Source organism: Saccostrea cucullata, unplaced genomic scaffold (genome assembly GCF_032062105.1).
Source record: "Saccostrea cucullata isolate Sc308-1 unplaced genomic scaffold, CSIRO_AGI_Scuc_v1 ctg704, whole genome shotgun sequence".
Classification (NCBI taxonomy): Eukaryota; Metazoa; Mollusca; class Bivalvia; order Ostreida; family Ostreidae; genus Saccostrea; species Saccostrea cuccullata.
The window spans coordinates 122,120-137,525 of NW_026926216.1; the positions used below are offsets into that span (position 1 = coordinate 122,120).

The 15,406-nt window shown below is 34.7% G+C and overlaps 1 protein-coding gene across 2 annotated transcripts; it reads right to left on the minus strand.

Annotated features, from left to right (window-relative positions):
• Positions 1-2,034: 2,034 nt before the first annotated feature.
• LOC134271133 (RNA-binding protein 24-A-like) lies at positions 2,035-14,698 on the minus strand. 2 transcript variants are annotated; one of them, XM_062753384.1, is made up of 4 exons: positions 14,307-14,698; positions 13,470-13,581; positions 10,567-10,618; positions 2,035-4,614 (listed from the first exon to the last, which is right to left on the minus strand). In XM_062753384.1, the coding sequence occupies exons 1-4, from the start codon at positions 14,478-14,480 to the stop codon at positions 4,296-4,298; spliced, it is 657 nt and encodes a 218-aa protein (XP_062609368.1). In that variant the 5' UTR covers positions 14,481-14,698; the 3' UTR covers positions 2,035-4,295. The 2 variants fall into 2 exon arrangements, with proteins under 2 accessions (XP_062609368.1, XP_062609367.1); XM_062753383.1 differs by having other exon boundaries at positions 13,458-13,581.
• Between the last annotated feature and the right edge of the window lie 708 nt (positions 14,699-15,406).

Genomic DNA, 15,406 nt, shown 5'->3' on the forward strand with positions numbered 1-15,406 from the left:
ATGTATTGTTGTTATTTATAAAAAATACTGAATAAAATCTAATTACAAAAAAAAAAAAAAAAAAAATATATGGTTTATGATTGTTTTGGCTGGAAAATCACATATCCAATAAATTTCACAGTTTCAAGTAAAAGTACTGTTGTAGCTTCGCATTTTATCATTTAAGATATGGTAGCACCGCCTCTCATGCTCAGCTGATGGATTTAAGGGGAAGAATGAAAGATCGTGTTGTATTTTAGTAAAAGTTTCACCAATAATTTCCTCCAAGTATTTTTATTAAAAGGGAAAATTCAGCAACAGCAGCCAAGAAATATGCACCTGCTTTACAAATTAGTGGAATGACGTCACGTGATCCAAGTGATGTTTGATTGGTAAATCGATGGCACGGCGGAAGAGAGGTTCGATTCGTATTGTTCTGTTCTCAATACACAGCCGCGGTATTCAAAATCATGTACCTTCCTCCAGAGCCTGGCTCACGGTCAATGATTGATAGAAACTTGATGAAGGGAGCGCTCCCTCTTTGATGATTTACCACTACCCAACCAAGAGCAGAGAGACCAGAACAATACATAATGTTTAAAGTTTTTCGCAATTGCAATCATTTAATCAATAATTGAGACCTTGTTTGTCCTCTTCGACAGGAAGGTTAAGTGGAAGACTTTTAAAAATGGACACACATAGATAAACAAAGATGGAGAGGGTTAAAGCGTCTAGCAAACATTGTTTGTTCGGAGATCTTTGTTTGGCGATTCAATGTATGACAATCTTAGCCAAGTGCCTGAAGTAGCCAATGATTAAGCGATAATCTGTACATGTTGGTCACTGTATCAACACCTTTTTTCCAAGATAAGAACATTTTAATGCGAAGACTGGTCTGAGAATTCACAGCCTAGGGTGTTATGATAACACTGAGGCTACCCTCTGTGCAATTAAGATAATGAAAGTAAATTGAATTGATAGAAAATCTCATCGCCTCAACGCTCATTAAATGCTTCGTGGGTGAACTATCATTTTGATTTGGAGCGAGAGACTGTTAGAAGCATCCATCAGAAAATCGAAATATACATGCTTTCATGAACTTTCGTTCGCTTAACTCTTGAGCAAGATAAATAAACTATATGTAAACCCACATATGACCAGAAATGAAAACAATCAAACACCATCGCAAGATTAGTGGAAGAAGTCGAAAATCTTGGATGCAAAAGTGTGCAAAAAAGATGTTCTTTGTAAATTCCATTAAGCAGATTTTTGGAGTTTTTCTTGTTTTTTGCATTTTTTTCGGTAATGATTAGTGAGTTTGGAGTTACTTCTCTTCGAAGTTGCAATCCAGGGCTATCATACAATGATGTAGGGAACATAATGACTTTCAGTGACATATTAATCCTTTTTAACATGGTAATTAAATGACCTCGGAGTACAAACACAATCTTATATGACTCATGAGACTAGATTACATGTATTTAACTACCAGCGCATTCATGTCATATTTAGAATCATTTCACCCATTTTTTTCCTTCAAGTTGTCTTTCTACAAATCATTGACCTTCGAATTTAAAACCCATTTGCAGACACAATATAAAGGTGCTGGCCTACAATCATGTAATTTTGTTGAAGCTAAACTATTGCAATATCGACGAATTGCGAAAGGATGAAAGAATTGCTCATATATGAATTTTGGTAAACTTTTATGACAAAGGAATTTCTCATGAACGACACTCAGCTTAAATATCATCTTGTAGTTCAGATTGCTATCATTAGTCACCTGGTGCAGATTTAACCATGACATGCAAACAGTGTGTCAATATTCCCTTCTACTGTACAAACAAGGGAATGTTTCTTATTGACACAGGTTGAAATCTATATCACACCATATTGCTGTCTTAAAAAAGGTGATGAACATCTTAAAAAATTTGTCTCTTGATCGTCGTACAATGTGTAAAGAGAGAGAAAAAACTTTGTGGATGTGCCTACATCGAGGACCCTTTGATAATGACAGACAAAACCTTCTCGAAAGAAAGAATGAAAATGAACACGTTTTGCATAATATTTCGTTTTTTTATTTCTTTTCATGATTGTAACATAAGTAAATGTCAACATAGTAAATGGTCTGGTTTTATTTCAACATTGGATTATGCTATATTCTCGCGGATGCTATACCGCTTCACATATTGACACTATTATATGATTTAACATTTATGTCGATTGTATTCGTCTTTTCTACTACAGACAATAATATACTAAGCTACAGTATTTTTTAATTTATGTAATTATTATGTTCTAAGTTATGACATTGATGATTGTTATAAATACAATTACAATGATAATACATTAATATAAAAATCCCAACCACCATTTTCTCTAATGGTCGGGTAAAATAAATAAAATATAACAATAATATTTCGCCCCTGCTTTCGTTATACAAATCTTGTCTCTGAAAGCGTAACAGCAATAAATATTTTTGTATATAACATATATACCAACAAGAGTTGTACAAAAATGAGGCATTGACTGTTGTCAAAGACATCCAGCTAATAGATTTAAAACTGGACTGAAAACGAGGTTAACCTTTCTCATTCATTTCGTGGTAGTCAGAAGATACTGCAAATTCGATATGGAACAAAACTTCTCTTCAAAATATGGAATGCGTTTTCGTCACAGATAAAAAAAAAACGAAAATCAATTTTCATTGTTATAAGCAAAACCTCGTTTTCAAATCCATAATACTTTCAGGTGTACAAGATTTTATTCCGCATTAGAACACAATATGCAACGAGTTGCCATGGTGATCAAATCTTAAAAAATTGAAAAACCTGACTAGATTGACAATTTTAGTATGGTTAGAAGAATCATAAGAATTGGTCTATAAGCATAAAAACACCCAAAAAGAAAAAAAAGTATATTGAAAACCATGAAAAATGTCTACAGTGAAATTAAGAGAATGATTAAATTGATTCGTATCGCCATGGCAACCTCTTGGGATGGACAAGGAACTTATAAAATTGTCTGATTAACATAAAGCACATTCATGTACTCATCTAGCGCCACCTGGAGTCTTGCTTGAACTACGAGCAAGAATACTCTTAAAGCGGTGAAAGAGTTTACAAATAAACATTCGAACCACATCTATACGTAGCCTTACAAAATATGATTGATGACGTCATCTAAATCTAGCTATAGAATGAGACAGCAGTGGATTTCAGTTAAGATTTCCCCCATAATTTTGAAGAGGACAAGAATTCTGTGTATGCATTGGGACTAAAAGGCACTTGAGCCCTTTGTGTTGGGATATGTATCTAAACTAGCGGGCTGCGCGCAAGCTCAGTGATTCGATAGTCCGATTATTTGCACTTTTTTGTCGATACAACCAAATAAGGAAAGACAATTAGGTAAAACGAATAATATCAAGGTAGCACTTGCCATTGAATGCTATATTCTATCAATGGGTCATCCTTTTGCTATTTGCATAGTGTTTTAACTACGGCGGCCTCTAGATTAATAATTAACAAGACTAGTCTACGATCTACTAATATATAACATTACAATGATATGTACAATGTTCAGCGACAACAATGATATTTTATAAATATCGAATATTAAGTCTGTAAAGGGCTAACGACTTTACACAATAACAAAGTTATCAACCTTTCACAACCGCGGTCTCCGTCCTAGCATAAAAAGTGAAAGATGTCATGAAGTCTACAAACTATAATTATCAGCTACATTTCACATTTCATGTGACCAATGTCTTTTGCATGTCATGACCTATGACCTATAAAATATGATGGCAAGGTTGAGCTAAATGGACGGAGGAACCACGTGATTCGCACATAAAACAGTTCTAATATAAACAACGATATTATAAATACTTCGATACAATTAAGATATATAAATAATACGATGATTTTGAACTGTACTTGGGAGACGCTCTTTACTCTAAGCTTATCAAGCACATAATCCTTTCAACCTGCTCGCACTTCTAAAATGTAGTTCATAAATACAGACACCTCGCTCTCGCACTCTTTTACCCAAAAAGTGTTTAACAGACTTTCACTCATTTCAGTACATTTCCTTGCATAGAGATCAGGCAACTTATTTCTTACCGATTTGCTATATGCATATAATAATTAAAAATCTTAGAGAAACATCGATGTAAAACTATTTTAAAAATGCCTTAAAAATTGATATCTTAATGGCGGATCAAAAATTTGCTCCGTTCTACTTATAGGACGGACGTTTGGTCATTGTTTATTCTTTTTGAGTTCGGTATGAATACTGCTTGTTCTCCCAGAATGTCATCATTGCATTCTTTCTTGTATCTGCTGGGGCTGATAGTGTATCGCACTACCGCCTGCAACTAGTGCAGGTTGAGGGATGGCGGCGTAAGTATATCCTGCAGCAGTAGGTGTGATCAGGCCACCGGCGCTTGAAGCATAAGGATATGCTGCCTCGTATGCTCCAAACTGAGAAGCATATGCGGTGGAATAGTCAATCAGCTGTCCTGTGGTGGCCGCGGCGGTCGGTGATAGTGGTGAATGCGGCACGGCAGTGGTGAGCACACTGGCGGTAGATGGCGCTGCTACATAGGCTGTGGACGGATATAAATACTGAGGGAACCTGTAAGTAGAAAAAAATAAATGTCAATATTCAACCTTCTATAGGCATTATTCAATTACGTCACAAAAATACTAGACAAAAGTTATGATCCATGTGAATTATGATAAGCAGAAGGAGACGGGTTTTAATAAGAACATGGAATAGGAATACTTGATCATTGATAACCATTATTCAGGTTGAGTTTCAAAACACTGTAAGTGTGTTGGCAAATAAAATTTCGCACAAAGCTCTCTAAAGACGTCGGAGTTAAAACTCTACTCAAATCGCTTCTTGTCTTATTTGCACACCCAATATTGTCTTGAGCGACAATTTCAGCAAAAATTCTTATTCTAGAAAGCAATAATATTCCGTGGAGAATCTGATTTTTAAAAAGTTTTTTAGCCTCGTCAATGGTTACAGGTGTTCCCAAAACGGTAATAAATTGCGGTCTTGATTGTTTGAATTTTATGCCCTTAGAAATAAAGTACAGTGACGGGTCACGGAGTTGCTAGATAAAACGGCTCAGTTAAATGGGGTTCATTATTTAAACATCAAAAGACATTCTGTCATAAAATGTAACTTAAAAAAACTAACAATCCGACAGTTTTGCTTTCGAAGAGACCGAAAGTCAATATTTTTCTGTTAGATAATTCCAGTATTGGCATTTTTCAATGCTTCTTTTCAGTTGCACCCCACACTAAAGTAAAAAAAAAAACTCACTTGGTCTCGAGCTATTACAAAATTTGATATAGAGAAAAAATGGACATATTCGGTAATTAAAAAAATGGTAGAATTTTCTTTTAAAGCAGCATGGTTACTCGCATGTCAGCATAGGAATGTTCAATCAATATCGAGTCATTTATCAGCACCGAGATTTCAACTGTCGTTTCTTAATCCTGTGAATGTTCGAGATATATACACATCAAATGAAATACACTACCGCCATTTTTACGCCTAGCAAACGCAAAATAAAGTTTACAAAGAAATGTTTCACTTTCTTTAATACCTTCAATAGATCAGAGAGAAATTTTACTAGAATTGATTGGGAGTTTTATCTGTTGGGGTAGACATGTCTCTCAGTCGGTGGATCAAAACGTTTTCGTTTCAGTTCTAGACCGATCTGAGTACATAAATTTCCATGAGCTCGGAAGTTCTTAACAAATGCAAAGTAAAAATTAAAGTTTTTAATAAATTTAAAGTAAAATTCCAAGATCCGCCACTAAATTTGAGTTTACAATCTTTATTTAACTGGATTGCCCATTACAAAAATTAAGCTGAACATATCTACATGATACCCAAAGTATGCCTTTCCTGCCCAACCCCTCGTTCCACCTCTACATTCCCAAAAATCTTCTAATCACGAAAAAACTTCAATGAGTGATGCATCATGGCAATCAATTTATGAAAAAATTAGCAGGCGTAAAATTTCAAATGCAGCGAAAGGCACGAAACACAAGATATAGCACCAAAGCTGAGTTAATTAATACTCAAGGGATAAACTATCTTCTGAGAAATGTTTCACCCCCTGTATGATAAAAAGCCTTCAAATGTAAAAAATGTCATGATTATTTATAGTTTATTTCTGGTCAAACAAATGAAAAACAACTGTTTCTATTTTCACCTAAAAAAAGGACTTAGCATTAAATATTTGATCGCCGTGTTCTGATACATGTTATAAGTTGAATTTAAGAATGTATTACAATTTCAAAGGAATTAGGTAACCATGAACTTAACGATATCATGGAAAACTGTGTCGAGTTGACAGATTGAGTCATATTTGTTTGCTTTTTATTTTATTCCTTCGGTGTCTCGGGTTTTCCAATTCCTGTTTCTTATTATGACCAGTTCAGTTTTATGTATATCTGTCTTAACGGTGATATCACAACAAAATTACTTCACCCGCAAAGGGGGGTTTTCAGTCCGCGTCGTATTATTTACTTATCCCTATAGCCTTATTCAACGCTGATTTATTGAAAATCTAACCTTTATGGGGCTAGCTATGAAGCCTAGAAAATCTAGTCCCGTTTCTCTTTAAACTTTCTTAGTGTCATCTTCAATCTTACGTAACATTTGAGTTGTGGTGGAAAAAAAAGTATTTACCAATAATCCTTTATATGAAACTAAGTCAAAATTGGATTCTTCGGGACAGACGACGATGTGGTCAAAGGAGAGAAATAGATGAATGGGAGTGATTAACTATATTTTTTGTTCAATTGCATAAATGGTTCGGTTCTAAACATAACAGACCGTAATGGCTATAGATCTCCCATATGGCCGCCCCCCTAAAGGTTCCCTCGTTATAGGATCAATGTAAATATTTCTCTTGTTAATTGTTTGGTCATCTGATTAATCCCAGAAGAATTCTTCTAATGACATGTTACAGAATGAGTGATAGATCACTCAAAGTAAACTACTTGCTTTCCCCATAATGACCATCAGATGAGATATGTATCAGATTTGACCATTTTGCACACGATAAAAAATTAACGGAATATGTTAGAACGAAAAAAAGAATTGTATTTAAGTACCAAAAGCTATTTGTTAGGCCAAAATAAAAAATACCTTTGTTTCCCCTAACGCGACCGACCCAATTAAATCGCACCGACTGAAAAGATTTTTTAAATAAGATGATTCAAATTTTTTTTTATTGTTAACCAAGTTTTATAAAATACAACTTCATCCAAATCAGTTTTTTATCAGAACAGCCGACATTGTTCTACTGTGATTTTCAATCATTTGTTGGAAACAAAATGACGTCCAGATGTGATTACAGGGCAGTAGCTCTTCATAGAACAATGGCGACGTCTCAATCTTATGCTTTCAGCTAATTGGAATTCTTCACTCTTGAAACAATTCGATAATAAAATTTACCATGACTAATTAAGAGTGTTTCGGAGGTGTCTTGGCGGCTCCATGTGAGTGAATAAATTTATTGTGAACAAACAAACAAACTTCTTTGAATTTAAGGTACATAATACATGGTAAGGCCCGCCTTATGAGTAGATGAGGGGCCCACCTAGTGAACACATCATTCAATTTCACTGCATTTTATTTACTTAATTTGAGTTTTGATCTAATAAGCAGTTCATCTATGTTCCTATGTTTACTAATATGCCATTACGGAATCATAGGAGTTGTAAATACGTCTGCATATTCATCCTGATAAATATAATTCAGATGTCCTTTCTTCCTGCCTTTATTAAGTGGTTAAACTTCGTGAGAATGGTATTTTTATCATTTGTAGATTCGGTTTGGTTCAATTAAAGATTGTTAACATACTCTTTCCAAATAGTTTTGAAATTAGGATTCAGCTTCCTGAGGCTTCCAGTGTATTTTTCTTTAATTAGGCCCTTGAAGGTTGTTTTTTTTTTTTTGCTTTTAATCCCTTCGAGATTTGTTAGGACGATATTGAAACATTTCCCCCATTGCCCCAAATTTAGACGTATTCAGCACTATTTTTTGCCATTAAGAAGTGGGGGGGGGGTCTTTTTAGAGCCAGCATCTTCTGCGACACTGGACATAAGTTTTTATGGTCCCCTTCGAAGGACCGTTTTCAACGTTACTCATTGGGACTTGAACCTGCGATCTAAAATTAGCCACTTACTTCTGAACTCCAAAGCAAAATGCTCCAGAACCAAAGCAAATCTCATTGCCCTCAAAAAAGTACATTGGTCGTCTATAAGCTATGAAGGCTGATTGAAGGTTTGAAAAATATACTCGTATGTCTGGTCTTTGCGTATTTGAGAATCTTGTCTATTTTATTCAATTTATATAAAGGTAATGGCGTAAGATATTCCAAAAGTTCAACTAAATAACAGTTGTGAATTAATTCATCATGAATTTTGCTTTTAAACCGCATATGTATGATACTTAGCATTTAGATTACAAATCGCTTTCTTTTGTACTTTTCTTATTCATAAAGGTAATTTTCAATTAAATTTTAGAATGTATTTTCAAAGTTGCTTTCAGAAAATAAAATTGTTTACCTACCTACCGACCCAACTTGAGAATTTAGGGTCGGGTTAGGGGAAACAGAGATATTTTTAATTCTGGCCTTAGGATATTTTCCAAAAAGCGATTTTATCAAGTGTTACATTTATACTATGAAGTGGAGGCGTTTAAAAAATGCGGATCTTGTTTATAAAAGACTAGCAGGATGTTTAATTCCAGCCAAGGCAGAAGGGCCAGGACAGCTTGATTGTGACGCCATGTTTACTCCTCACCTCGATTCCGACTAAATACTTCACATGCTACGACATATGTTTTTAAAATTTTCCATAGGAGCTTAATCATTTATGGGTCTGATTTTCACACTTTGAAAACAGATGTTGTTTAAGTTTTTGTCTGAAGATGCGGCCAATTCCTCTTGAAATAAAGTAAGGGTTGAGCAAGAATGTTGAATGTTGGGAGCAATCAGATGTGAGCATCGTTTGATTCCATGTCCAATCTACTGACCTCTCCGAACGAAAACAAACTCAGTTACACTTGCGCTCAATTCATAAAAATGTAAAGACTTTTGGCCCTGTAGGTTTGAACTATTTGCAATAAACTTTGAAGAACTTTCGCCGCCACTTGAAAATTAATCTGAGATTTTTGGCATTTTGAAATCGTACCTCGGATGAAATGTTTAAAACTGTTGATAAAGTTTATCTTTTGAAAAGGCCACTCTCCCCCAATTCAGGTGGAAGTCATTTATTTATTTTCGTTCACAAAACTTGCCGACATCGAGTCAGATTTAATGCAAGTTTGACCATTCAATGAAATGTTTTATGGACGAGATAAAAATGTCTTATCGGTACTCAAAGTCGTCTAGCATTTTCGTCCAACTTGTAAGAGATCGATTCTGTTATGGCATGTCTAGCAATAGAGGTTGCTTACTTCCTGCCTTTCTGTTTATATTTACTTTTGATGCCACAATAAGAGCAGTAAGCGTTATAAAATGTGACAAAATCAAACAGAGCACCAACATCCTAACACAAACAAAGCTACTTCAGGGGAAACTATTTCTAATCCGAAAACCAAATGCAGTGTCCTGCTGATTTCCGGTTCTTGTTTGTGGTGCTTTTAAACTCCCATTTTCTAGCCCTCTTTCATGTTCGTTGTTAATAAATTTTAAAGTAATGTGAAAATTCTAAAAAAAATAAAAGGTGAGAAAGTTCACAAAATTCCTACAAAAAGTGTTCAATACTTTTGAAAAACGATAAGAATACAGTTCACCAGTGTTAGTATATTATTTACAGGGGCGACATAAGTATTATAATTATGTTAAAAGTAACAATACTGGTATTTGATGAAAAAAGTATTTTCACAGTGCAAAAACCCCACGTCACTCTCTGTCCATTGGCAAAAACACCACACGGGAAAAAATTAAACAAAAAATCAAGTCAACTTGAGTGTGGTGTGTCATGATCGAGCTGCACACAAAAATCAGAGCAGACTCTAAACACCGTCCTATTCAGCGCACCTGAACCCGGATGTTGATGGTCACGTGATCGTAAAAGAGTACAGGTGCTCTGATTGGACTGCTCATCACATTGTCATGGAAACAAGAGGAATCACACGTATGTCAAGCAAAAAAGAACGAAAGTTTGTAAAGAAATAAACAAATGACCAAAATACACTTCAAACGGAAAAAAACACTGCCAAAAATTTAATCACCAATATCTTTGCTTCCATAATTTTTGGGATGCATAGTAACAGCATCTCTTGACTTAGACCAGAAAGACTGCGTCAGATGGTTACAAATTCGGCTATCCTCTAAAATTGGTAAAACATGTATGGAGTGAGGATTATGAATCTTATGATATACATTTTTTCAAGACTTTCTAGACGTCAGATGATGAAATGACTGAGCTATGACCTTACTAGCACCTATTTTAATGACATGTACAGTATATACTAAAAGTTTCAGAATATATTACTAATACTTTTATTGATGTGATTTATGTGCTGAGGTAATGAAATATTTCTTACCCATATTGACCAGGGATGAGACCGGGCACACCTTTCACTGCTAGAGGAATACCTACAATGGGAAAAAGGAAAGATAAAATCGGAATAAATAAAATGATATCCCATTCGACGAAATGGCTTCATATATATAAAGCATTGAAGAACAGCAAACTGTGCTTGGGCCTAATTGTGTTTGCCAGAAAACTATTCAGACTTTAATTCAGGAGCTTTTGCTTGAGTGTAGTGTAATCCAGGACGAATTTCTTGGAATATGGGTTGCAAACATATGATTCTTATTACACAAAATAAACAATATCATGGAACTAGGACGAACTTCCGTCTGCTTAGGGGGGTGAGAGGCGATGAGGGTACTTGTTAATAAATCACTTTCCCTTGTTTTGATATGTTTATATAATAACACAAGCCGTGAGCAAACTGACTCAGTAGCATAATATGTAAAGGAAGAGTTTCTTGAAAATTTTCTTTTTCTTTAAGTGACAAGCTGTTTCACTGGACGCTTGACATTCCTATAGCTTTGGCTGAATTTTTGTAGCATATATATATCATGATGTGAAGAGTTCAAGTAGTGAAAAATAAATTAAATATTTTGTCGTGTTTGATTGATAAAATGTGAAGTTATGCGATTCCATGTGTTTATAAAATTGATTCCGAGATACAAGACTCGTTCGTGCCCATTATTCGCCAATAATACGCTAACGTGCAAAAAATATACAGAGAAGGAATGTGGTAATTGTTTTCTTGTTTGATTAAATAAATGCAATAAAATTTTCCAAGATAAGAGTATTGCCGCACAGGTGCGTTTGTTTTCTACAAGTCCATCTTGCTTTGATCTTTGTCCACAGTAAGTTTTATTAACTTCCATACACTTACTCCTATGTTCCTACACTTTATGATCGTTAACTCTATATGACGTTCATTACCCTATAGCTCAGTGCGAATATTACAAAGTACAATGTATTAGATGACATTTGGAGCCATATTACAGGGGGATTGGAGGATTATGTTTAAATCTGTGGATTATTTTGTATGTTATAAAACTTAATAAACCACAGCACACACCAAAGGTACATAATATGCCAAAATATATATCGTAGACGAGATTCATTCAAATATATCTCAGGGTTTATTTTTCCACCATCACGAATCTGGGTCTTGAAACTTTAACATTAAAGTTTAAATAATATGCAGAAACTGGAAATATTTTGTAATTAGTAGCTTACAGCTAGAAAGACTCTCTTATTTCTGTATCCAAATACCTCCCATAATACATGTTGTATATGTTTTTTTTTCCACATGACACTCCTAAACCAAATAGAGGAAATAAAGTCTTCTTGCCCTATTTACTTTTAATGCTTTTGATAAATAAGTCATCAAAAGATGAAATAAGACTTATATATGAATTATTAAACTCAGTTTAACAGAACAATGAATCATAAAGGTATGCCTTTTTGAATGCAGTCTTTCTGAATTTCAGGAAGGTTTTTTTTACATTCATTCTAGTAAATGTATCAGGCCTCTCTCTCATTGTGTCCGTTTGGGACTGGATTGTTAATACACGTGCCCGTGATAATTGCTTAAAATATCACGCTAATTAAGACATGTTACTTCATGAGTTGTGCCAATTATCTGTAATTGCTACACATCTTAGTATGTACATGTGGTAAATGACAGCCTTTCGCACGTGTAATAATAGTTCGCTAATTTTAGCAGTATCGTTTGAGTGACCACGAGTTTTAGTTTCCTTACCAAGTCACTGTAAGGTGCTTGGTAATTAATAACTTAAAACATAACAATCCCATTATGACCCTGTTGTTTATTTTTAAGCTATGCATTGTTCGTCCTAATGTTAAACATATTTCGGTATAGTTCTTAAAAATTGTGACCCTTTTTTCCGCACCGATAATTCTCTATCAACTTTTAAAATACTGAGGTTATATAAAGCAAATTATGTTTGCTTGATCAGAATCGAGTTAAAGTAAATTGTTAAAACTTGATGTTTGGGGGAGATTAAGCGATTAAAATCAAAATATCCAACAAATACGCATGCTCAAACATGCGACTTCCATAGGTATGAATATCAGAATTACGCTTCATGCTTTATGAAATCAAATAATCTTTTTCAAAACAGCATTGTGTTTGAGTTTTGTATGCCAGAGATCGTTCACAGAATTTGATTTACAATCCAAATGTATTAATAAACACGAAAACAACTGTTATTTATGAAATTAATATTTTAAAAAATAAATCTCAACCAACCGATATACAATCCTTTTTCAGAAAGCCCTATTTGGTAATGCAATGTTTGTTCAGTTTTGAAGTATTGACTGTGAAATACATAAATGTAAAATTAAAATCCATTTTCAATACACTGTAATCCGTAACAGCCAAAACTAGGCGAAATAATCTCTTGATTTGATTATTTTATGAGAATAGTACACTGAACATTGCACACATGACAGTTATATGAACAAATATTGATGTAAGGACTAAAGATTTATTGGTTGAAATGGACATCCGAAACGGATTTTAATCTGGTTAACTTTTCTGCATTGTTAAAAATAATGAATTATTTAAATTGCTAATTGATTTTACAAGTAATGAATTTAAAACTTTGCATGACTTCTGTTAGGTCAAATGAAAATACTAAAGTAGAAATCACTTGAGAGGAAAAACAACGTGAAACAAGATATACTTGAATGTGCTTTTACAACATATTTCACAAGAAATGTCTTTGCAGAAAGGAGACCAACATTAAGATTTTAATAAAAATTCTGTAGAATGTTACTTTGTATTTAAGATATCTTATGGTTTCTTCAAGCGATTTTGAATTTTCTGAAGACGTAAATTAAACAAAATGTTTGGAGGAGAGTGTTCGGTACCAAATGATGTACCTGTCTGAATACCTCTAGGTTTGGCCCCGAGATAGGCCAGGTTAACGTTAGCTTTCCTTCCATCAATGATAGGGTTGGGGTCCTTACACGCCCTTTCTGCTGCCTCCCTGTTTGCCATTGTAACCTGTAAATACATAACACACAAAGTCAAAAAAAGAAAAAATAATTTTCCCTCTAAAACCAACAAATTTAGGCTTCTAAAATGGCCGAGCAAGAAGCAGACGGCTTTTGTAATTTTACCAATAGATTTATTTCTGTAAGGTCATGCATTTTTTCTTATGGAAGTCTTTTATCACAAAGAGTTGGGCATTTAAATTAATAAATTGACAAGAAAACCTATACAGCGATTAGACGTTAACCCACGTTTCTCGTTGGATCAATCGGTGCAAGGTCCCTGTAATCAAGCTTCGTTCAATAAAACCTTACTATATACTTACAGGTTTGATTAAAGAATTTATTACAAAAACTCCATCTTAGGCCATTTAAAACGAAACGACGAATTGTGGGGATTTGTGTTTACTTTATTTCAGCTGGTGAAAAGTATGGGACAGTCGGTCCTTCTGTAAGGAATTCAATTCCATAACAGAGGGCGAGAGTAAATGAAAATTCCCAATGCCGAGTTAACATGGGTGATGGATTAAATCAGAGAGAATACTCACGATAGCAGCCGATAGGAAAAGATAAACATGTTGATAACACCCCAATTTTTAAGACCTTATCTTACAGAAGTCAAATGCATAAAGGTTTCAGTGTAGAAATTGGCAAGAAGAAATGTCATTTGTATAGGTCATACCATGACGAAGCTTTATAAATTACAGAAAATCAACAAGTTACAATAAAGGTACTCACAAATCCATATCCTCGGCTCTTGCCCGTCTGCCTGTCTGTAATGACGACAGCTTCCTCAATGTCACCGAACTTGTCAAAGAATTCCCTTAGCGATTTGTCTGTGGTATGGTAAGGTAATCCTCCCACAAAGATTTTGGTAAAAGTTGTGTCTTTCTGAGTAATTGTGTTGGCCATTTTTGTTTGTTGAGAAAAAGGAATAACAATGAATAACTTAAAAAGCCCTAAGAATCACACACAAACACGTGCAGGTGAATTTCACCACAACTTCAACCTGCAACTGTCTAAAAAAGACTACGGCACACACGGACTAGAGAGGTGAATATCGATAGTGTGCAGCAGTTACAGCAGATCTGTATATTTGGCACTCTCCTACTACAGTGTGGAATCTATATCTTTTGCAATGTGTTTAGAATAAAGAAAACATAAAGCTCCGCCCACATGCATGGTTTAATGAGCCACGTGAAAGAACCGTTAGCACCGCCCCCTTTAACGCCTTCCTTCAGCATCGACCTCCTCCTGAGCCCCTCGCCCGTTAGCGTGTCTTATCTGATCGCGTTATGCCAGATTGCACAGGGTAGTTTGTAATTTTGATATTACCGATCTAGCTAATGTTTTATTTAGATTTCGATAGCTAATGAATGTAAGAAATGATGCACACAACTGCTTTTTATCAGACGAGGACGGAATTTATTGTTTTAGAGTTTTTATATTTTGTATTTTGGCTATTGTCGATATTTTGTGACGCCTTGGACGGGATATTTTTGGCGTTTGTCCAGCCTACCTATCTGTCATTTTACATCTGTTTAAATCAGTTTATTTCAGTCTACTACCGATCGATCGCATACAATTTATAGCATGAAATCACGGAGTTTCAAAGCACACCATCACAGGATTTAAAGACCATATCGCCGACTAAGTAAGTCTTTGTTACCACAGTAAGCTGTTTAAAGGGACAAATCCTGCTCTAATCCGAATAATAATACTGATTATCCATTTAATGTCGTCGCAATAAAAACTAATTTGCATAACTGACAGATGAAGTAACCTCTTCTACGCGGGAGATAGAAATGGCCATGTTGTTGTAGCAACGATAACAAAAG